General features: G+C 37.0%; 1 protein-coding gene across 1 annotated transcript; it reads left to right on the top strand.

The window, feature by feature from the left end:
- The first annotated feature begins 6,468 nt into the window (after positions 1-6,468).
- On the top strand, positions 6,469-7,974 carry LOC143565471 (ammonium transporter 1 member 1-like). The gene has a single exon (XM_077052435.1). It carries the CDS (start codon positions 6,477-6,479, stop codon positions 7,953-7,955), a length of 1,479 nt encoding a protein of 492 aa, XP_076908550.1. The 5' UTR covers positions 6,469-6,476; the 3' UTR covers positions 7,956-7,974.
- The last annotated feature ends 1,165 nt before the right edge of the window (positions 7,975-9,139 follow it).

The following is a 9,139-nucleotide window of genomic DNA, read 5'->3' as shown; positions in this document are numbered from 1 at the left end:
CAACATGACGCCTATTTGTTTTCATATAAATATCACTTTTAAACCATTCTTATCTTTAGTTTACATATTTGATCCTTCAAAAATTTCAATGAACATTAAATAATCCATCAACATCAATTAGATTATACATAAATAAAAAATAAATATATTATTTATGGCATCATGCAGGGTTAATGTCCGGTCCGACCTATGACCGGGTAAGACGTCCGGGTCGCTCTCTGGTCCGAGTCTAAAAACATCTTAGGGAGAGAATCTTTTTGAGCAAGTGTGTTTAGATCTTGGAAGAGTCATCACATGACTCTGTCTGTGTGTGTGTTTGGGAGCATATGTGTGCTTGGATCAATCGGTGGAAGAGTACAATAATAGAGAAAACAAGTTATATCCTTTTAAATGAAGTTAAAAATATTGTTGTGTTTTTGAATTACCGCTTTGAAGAAACACGAGTCCTAACCGTAGTCGGGTCGGACCTAAATTTCCATCGGGTAAGGGTTAACGGATGGAACAAGGTTAAAATGAGTTGAGAGTCGAGCTAGATCTAGAACTATACCCTGTGAAACAAACCACCGTGAGCTCGTTACGAAAAGGACAAGATGGGGGGTCTTTCCGTAACCACCATACAGCGTGAGAATAAGTAATGTTATGTAGAAAGAGAAAGTATAAAGTGATTGATGTAATATGGGAGTTGTGAATGAATACCTCATGATGATGGAAAGAGTATTTATAGCCGGGAGTCGAGGAATATGATTGGTGAAGTTGTCACTATCTGAAAGATATTTCCTTCTACCTGAATGGATACGTGGCTGATTTTGATAGGAGATGACAGCTAGCCATGTGCAGGGTTGTTGTAAAACATCTGGCCGGCTTCTCCTGATTGGCTATGTTATCACGTGCCCTCCATAAGGAGGTAAATGTCGCTATCAATGAATATTTTCATCAATCTTCTATAAGGGTGTGTTGTTATAGTGCCTTTCTTTAATGAATGTGCAGTCCTCCATTTGTCCTTCCTTGTGCAGGAAGTTTCTACGACCCCTAGACGGGTATCTGGACTTTCGTTCTTTTGTGGATGACTCCGCGGGTTCTTTGAATGACCCGCGGATGACTGCGGTGGGTGTTGTGAATGACCCTCGGGTGTCTTTACTTGGTTTCTTGGGTCTTTTTACTACCCTACATCTGTAAGTCCCCAATTCATTGTTCCTTCCGCGGTGCAGTTTTTGCGGATGGGATTATTAACTTGAGTTTTTGGGAATCAAGTTGCGGATGGATATGACGGGTCTGGGGTGTCAGAACTGTGATTTGACATTTTGCAGGACTGATGGCTGTTCAAAAAATGTTTTGTTTCCCTTTTTCGTTTTTCCTGCCTGACGTGTCGCGTATCCATTGAACCCCTTCTTCTCTTTCTTCTATACACATTCCCATCGTATTAATTGCGATTGGTATAAATAGGAGGCACCATTTCTTTATCATGTTACACTTCTTCTTTCTCTCACTTTCTTAAGGTTTTGTTTCCGGAAAAAAAATATTTTTTCCGTTTTGAGCCCTAATTCTACCACAATAGCTCGTTGCAACAAATTTCTTGTCGACTACCTGATGGCTAGTGAGAAGAAGAATTCTCCATCTATTAATCGTATAACGATTAATTGAAAAGAGAAGGACTTTCAAGATATTGTAAACGTCTATGGTCTTATCCCGGAGTGGGAACCGGAACTTTCTACTCCTGGATCTACTGCCGATAAACCACCAAAGGGGCAAGATGGCTCTGTATGCTGAAGATTTACTACCGGAAATCTGCGCTTATCGATTACCAAATTCTTAGAGAATTTGTTAACGGTAAACATGGATCATCTCTTTCAGATGCATCCTTTCAGTCTGATGTGGATCGGGCATTTTGAGTTTTGTTGCATGGCACACAATATTGTGCCAACTGCTGACAAGTTTTCAGTGTTCTACAAGATGGGTGGATGGTTTAACTGTTCATATACTTGAAAGGAGGTAATAGGGAAAGAACCCCTACGAAGTGCATATGAATGGTGGACGAAGTTTCTACGGATTCATGAGGATGCTATCCCCATCCCGATGGTTCGCCGCCCCTTGACTGAGAAGCTGCCTTACTTGAATTTTGCTTCATACATTGACCAACCATGGTATCTCAACTTGACCCACACACCTACCCCAATGTGCGCCATAAGTGAAGCTGCTTTGGTGTGTGTTGGAATTAGCCGCTTGTGGCCGTTTCCAGATCTTGAGCCTTTCAACTGCAAGCCCAAGGGATGTAAGTGTTTTATATTATTACTTATGGTTTTCCTATTGTTATGCTGACTTCTTTCGTTTCTTTCTTCTCTTTTTTAGCTGAGGGAATATTTTGGCTACCATTGTGGACGCTGTTCTGGGAGGCAAGCGTCGCCCGCGCGATCAAAAGGCGTTACCTATACTTGACAAGAAGCGTGGCAATTTTTTTTTCCAAAAGCTATCCGCCCCAAGCCAGTGGTGTCTGAATCAATGTATGCCATAGGTGAGAAAACTTTTGAACTCTCGTCCTGTGACTGCCTTTACCTCTGACTGGGTGATTGTGTTACTTTCATCTAGTGAGGAATCATCGCCCCATGGAGAAGGGAATCTCACCCCTTTTCAACGAATCACCATCGCCAATCTTCTTAGCTAATTATTTACTTAATTTAAACATTATTTTAATTATGTGAGTTGGTTGAATCCATTACGTGTTTGACGTTATCCATCTATGTGCAAGTGACATGATGGAATGTTCTTTATGAAACCATTACAAATTCCCTAATTGATGAGTGAAAAATGATAGTTATATGCGTCTCTCGGTAATAACTTTACCATATATAATGGAACATAAAAATAGAAGTGTAATTTTTTTGTAGGCAAGTATCAAAAAGAGAGAAAAAAAGAAGTTAGATTGACACTAATAAGAAATTAGATTTAAATTAAAATGTTACCAACGAAGTGGTGTTTCATTGATAAATTCAAAGTCTTTAAATAGCTGCGTTTGGGAGGGAGGGAGGGAGGGAGGGAGGGAGAGAGAGAGAGGCATGTGGGGTGGGGTGGGGTGGGGTGGGGTGGGGGGGAGGTTATCGAGTTCAAGTTTTACAGACGACTTCGATTACAAAGAAATTCATCATTCAAAACATTTTTTTAAAGTTATTGGGAGTGGGGGGGGGGGGGGGGGGGGGTTCTTGAGTTCAATTCTCACATACGACAGTGATAGTATTGATACATGATTTATCATCACGGTATTTGTTTAGTTGTTTTGGTCTTTTATTATAAGTCTAAGGACTAGTTTTGTTACTAATGTAAATGTCATTTGCTAAGATTGTTTAGCGAACGGACCAGTTTTGGTATGCTCATACACTAGAGCTTGTTACTGTATAGGAGTTAAGATTATAAGGCCATTCGCTAGGGATTGTCTAGCGAATGACATAGCGAAAGGAATTCATTCGCTAAGTCTGTTTAGCTAATGGACTGGAAACTATATATAGTTTGTAAGTTAACTTCTAATTAACGATTTTGTATTTTTATGAGCGTATGTCTTGTTACTCTGCCAAAATTCACTCTCAAAATACACACAAACACACACTAAGCCCTAATCCTACATAATCGACTATAATCACAAGACTAGATCCGATTAAGCTCTGATGATGATCAAGTCATGCGTTTGTTAAAAAGGTAGAATAAAATAAAAAAAACAGTTGATTACGTGATCAAACCAATATTGTTTTTGCCTTACTAGAATAGAAGACTGAATATAATTCATTTTTTCCAAACTAAACGATCTGATGGTTGGTAACGAATCATATTTGTGTAATGAAAAACACATATATTTTCATGGCTGAGTATGTTGTATTGTTTATTGTTCTCCCAGCGCTTTATTTTTCCAAACTAAACGATCTGGTGGTTGGTAACCAAAAATCCACCTACTTATGTTTAATGGTTCAAATCCCGTCGATTTCCTCTTTAAAGCTATCAATTATTTCGAGTGCTATATCGTCTAACCCGCACAACGCCTCTCCTTGGCTCGAGTTTGTTTATTGACGAAGCCCTCAGTTGTGATGGCAGTGTTATTCCGATATAAAACCTAATTAACTTAGGTAGCTAGGGTAAGTCATGTATAATAACCACGAAGAGCATTTGGTTAGTATTACATGAATTATTTGACTATTTAAACCTAATAACCGTGAAGTTTGAAAAAAAAATTAGATGATTGGTTGAAGATATTGTTTAATGTTTAATAAAGGTTATGTGAAGTTGTAAAACAATTATAAAGGAAGATCACTCATTCGGTTAAAAGTTCATAGGTTTAGACGCTAGTTGTATAACCAAATCCAAATTCCTTATTAAATCACAATTGTATTGATAAATTACAGGATGACAAATGACACGAAATCCAGTCATGTTAACCAAAAAGGAATTGAATAAACCACTTAAGAACTCTAATCCAGGACACTATCAAATGCATCATGTCACAATCTCTTTGTGATAGAGTTAAGAGAGGCTCGACTTTAGACGATGAGTGTTTGGAATGAAAAAGAAGCACATGAAACTACACCATTCACACACACACACACTCTTTATCTCTATCTTCGGTTATGCTTGTAGCCACCTCACACCGAAACCCTTAGTGGCTCTCGAATCCCATCCACACAGCACACACACATAAATAGCTCCATCCTACAAGTTAACGTCAAGCTAAGCAAGCATCTAGGAGTTTTTGGTGAAGTTTAGAGCTACTTTGGAAGCCTAGAACATAATCTAACCCTCTTTTCTTTCCAAAGCTAATCATTGCAAGTTAAGCTCTCTTACATCTATGTTTTATAAATAAAACTTATATATTTAAAACACCCAACAAGTTATGCCCATATTTTTTGTTCTAAATCTAGCAATATTCGAGTGTTTTTATAAAGCCTTTTTATTTTAATTATTTTTTTTTTATTTTCTATTAACAGCTTAAAATTATTTTGGTAATCATGAGTGAATTGAGAAGATATACACTAGAATATTATTCTATTGATAGATTATATATGGGTATATTTTGTTATATTGTTATCTAGGATATAGTTAGAAGACGGGGGAGGAAAAAAATAAAAAGTGTAAGAAGAATTTGTGTTAAAAATAAATAAAAAATAAATAAACCCTCTAAAAATATTAAAAAATATATATAACTCAAAATATAAATAAAAACGTAAAACATAAAAAAAACTAAATGTTTCCCCTGTAAAAAAACATTCAAAAAAATCCGGAAAAGACATAATGCCGAGAAAGAAAGACACAATGACATAACTATACACATTGATAATAAAAAATAAAGATACAATAGATCGCAAAATATAAGACAATTGCGAACAAAATATAACATAATGTTATGTAATATAACACAATATCAAGGAAAAAAAAAAGACAAAATGCAAAAGAAAAAAATAAAAAATCAATGACGAAAATGAACGAAAGCGCAAAGATAAATAAAAAGACATAATGATTTTTTTTTCTCTCACATTGAGTTTTTTTTTTTTGAAAAATATATTTTTTAATTTTGAGTTATGATTTTTTTATTTGTTTTTGTCACAAATTCTTCTCATTTTTGTTATTTTTATTCTCCGTCTTTCTTTGTAGAATAACCTAACCCTTGTTATCTAACGTAACTACATATGTAAAAAATAAGTTATTTTAGATCAAAGATGTATTTTTTTTGAATTATTATTCTAACAAAACATGAATGCTACATTAATTATTTTTTTTTAACGTAATACTAGCATTAATTCATGTGTGGATTTCAGAGCTTATTTAAATGCTAGCAATTATTTCTGACGACAACAAAGTAGTTAACCACATTACGTTATTTCAAATATTATTCAAGAGCAATATATTCTTTTATTAAATATCATTTAAGAACACAATTGACAGTTAAGCATTTGAAATGAACAACTGTCTTACTTCCTTCTACATCTCCAGGCAAAACGATTTAATACTTAACCATGGTTTAAAAACAACAAACTATTTATTATTCCCAAAACACACGTTTGTTTTTTAAATCTTTTTCACTTAAAGAAAAAGCCTGTCACACAATAACACTGAACAAAAATATAAAATTAATTAATTTACTAACTTTGATTCCACTTTCGTATATTTAATTAATAAATTTGATTCTGGAATATCCTCTTAAAAAGCAAATGTTTCATCGTATCGGTATAAATCACGTGTTGAAAAAAACGTAAAGGACCAAAACTTAAAGTATATAAAAATTAAAAGGGAGAAGAATAAAAATATGTTGAAAAAAGGAATCACAGATTCAAAGAAGCAAAAAGTCAACAGTCAAAGACGCCGATATTTCTCCATCTTTCCGCTCTTCATATATTCACCACACCAACCTCTCATTTTAACATCCATCAATAATCTTGATATTAATATTAATAATAATTAATAATCTTCTCTGCTGTCGCCGGAGAATAATAATATTATTATTGATGGAGTGTTCCGTCGACACACTGGCCGCCATGCTCGGCCCAAATATCACCAACGCCGCCGCCGCCGCCGCCCTCATATGCAACAACTTCAACACCGTCTCCGACAAGTTTGTCGACACCGGATACGCCGTTGACAGCACATACCTTCTGTTCTCGGCTTACCTCGTGTTCTCCATGCAACTTGGGTTCGCCATGCTTTGTGCCGGCTCTGTCCGTGCCAAGAACACCATGAACATCATGCTCACTAATGTTCTTGACGCTGCCGCTGGCGGGCTGTTTTATTACTTGTTTGGATTTGCTTTCGCGTTTGGGACTCCGTCTAACGGGTTCATCGGAAAGCATAACTTTGCTTTGAAATCAATACCGTCTTCTAATTTTGATTACAGTTATTTTCTATACCAGTGGGCTTTTGCTATAGCTGCTGCTGGGATCACATCCGGATCGATTGCGGAAAGGACACAGTTCGTTGCGTATTTGATTTACTCGGCTTTCTTGACCGGGTTTGTGTATCCGGTTGTGTCTCATTGGTTTTGGTCTGTCGATGGGTGGGCGAGTGCGTTCAATACAGATAATTTGTTATTTGGATCTGGCGTGATTGATTTTGCGGGATCTGGTGTGGTTCATATGGTAGGTGGGATTGCAGGGTTGTATGGCGCGCTAATCGAAGGCCCACGGATTGGGCGGTTCGATCATAGTGGTCGCTCGGTTGCGCTTAGAGGTCATAGCGCGTCGTTGGTGGTTTTGGGGACATTTTTGTTGTGGTTCGGATGGTACGGGTTTAACCCGGGTTCGTTTAACAAGATTTTGGTTGCCTACGAGCCAGGTCAATATTATGGTCAGTGGAGCGCAGTTGGCAGGACCGCGGTGACAACGACCCTAGCTGGTTGCACTGCGGCTCTAACCACTTTGTTTGGGAAAAGAATATTATCGGGACATTGGAATGTGGTTGATGTGTGCAATGGTTTGCTAGGGGGTTTTGCAGCAATAACTGCGGGGTGCTCGGTAGTTGACCCGTGGGCAGCTGTGATATGTGGATTTGTAGCTGCGTGTGTTTTGACGGGGTGTAATAAACTGGCTGAAAAGTTTAAGTATGATGACCCGTTGGAAGCGGCTCAGCTCCACGGTGGGTGCGGCGCGTGGGGGATTATCTTCACAGCTTTATTTGCAAAGGAGAAATATGTGAACGAGGTGTATGTTGGGAAACCAGGTCGGCCATACGGGTTGTTTATGGGAGGTGGGGGGAAATTGTTGGGTGCACACGTGATCCAGATTCTAGTGATATTTGGGTTTGTAAGCGCAACAATGGGGCCATTGTTTCTGATACTTCATAAACTTAAATTGCTAAGGATCTCTCCAGAAGATGAAACCGCGGGTATGGATATGACGAGACATGGTGGTTTTGCGTATGTTTACCATGATGAAAGAGATGATCCAAAAGGCCTCCCCATGAGGAAGATTGAACCGGCATCTTCTACTTGATATGTTGTTTACTTCCAAAATTGTTGCTTTCTATTGCTTGGTGTGATCTTTAGTTACTATGTTTTCGTACAAAAGTTGTTTTCATCTACAATTCTACATTATTATTCAAACCTTTGAGTTGTTTGCATTTGAATATTTCAAACGGTCTTGATCCGTTTTTGTATATTGTTCACATGGTAGTTCATAAATTTAAGACATAAAATTCGTAGTTGATTGACTTTTCAATGTGATTTGCTATCTTGTATGTTTGAATATGTCACCGTTTTGCAAAGAAACCTCCCAATTCCCAAATATTATGGCATCTCTTTTCTCTATGTTTGTGTGTTTGATCTTTAGGTTTGTTTAAATAGTTTCAATGATCGATATTGATTTATGCTTTTATATAGCAAATTGTTACGGGTCAATCTTCCTAACTTCATGTGGTGTCCGAAGGCCAACCAATCCGTTCCGCTTATGATAAGTGCTTGCTGGTTTCGTCTTGCCTTAGACTCATCACCATCACTCATTTTCTTAACTAATTAGTTTATTTAATTTAAATATAGTTTTAGTTACATGAGACGGTAACTTGGAACCGTTACATTTCTTTTTAGTGATACGTTCTGCGTCTATATGTCAGTAATGTAACGAGGCATTCTTCATTTTATTGTGAAGCCAATATTGATGAGTGAAAAATGATAGTTACTTGCATCTATGTCAGTAGTAGGCATACCATACATAATGGAACAAAAAAATATGTGTGATTTTTCGCAGGCCAGTATTAGAAAAAAACAATTGGTTTGACATCCATCCAAATTCCAAACTAAACGATCATGATGGTTGGTAGCGAGCGAATCGTATTTGTGTATTAAAAAACATATATGTTCATGAGTAAATACGCTGTGTACTAAAAAACAAATATTTTCATGACTAAATACGCTGTATAATTATTGTGTTCACACCAATAAGATGGACTTTTTTTTCCGACATTAATAGAAATACAGCCACTCTTAAATAGGTACGAAGACTTTTTGTCTCGATTGGGACTACTTTCTGTCTTTGTTGGAGATGCCAAATCTCTAGGTTTTTGTAATTTAAAAACAGTCCAAATTGTAGATCAGTGTAATTTCGAAGTGATGTAAGTTGTGGGAGGCCCTCTCCCTTACGTCCTCTCAAGTCTCCAACAATTCAATATTTTGGTTGCTATG

This window comes from Bidens hawaiensis, unplaced genomic scaffold, assembly GCF_021521415.1.
Source record: "Bidens hawaiensis isolate Kalapana, Puna unplaced genomic scaffold, B.hawaiensis_p1.1 tig00022350_1, whole genome shotgun sequence".
NCBI classification, from domain to species: domain Eukaryota; kingdom Viridiplantae; phylum Streptophyta; class Magnoliopsida; order Asterales; family Asteraceae; genus Bidens; species Bidens hawaiensis.
This window is presented reverse-complemented; position numbering and strand designations above follow the sequence as displayed.

What these genes read in the sequence shown, in the direction of transcription:
- LOC143565471 (XM_077052435.1), top strand. Translation starts at nt 6,477, where the DNA reads ATGGAGTGTTCCGTCGACACACTGGCCGCCATGCTCGGCCCAAATATC.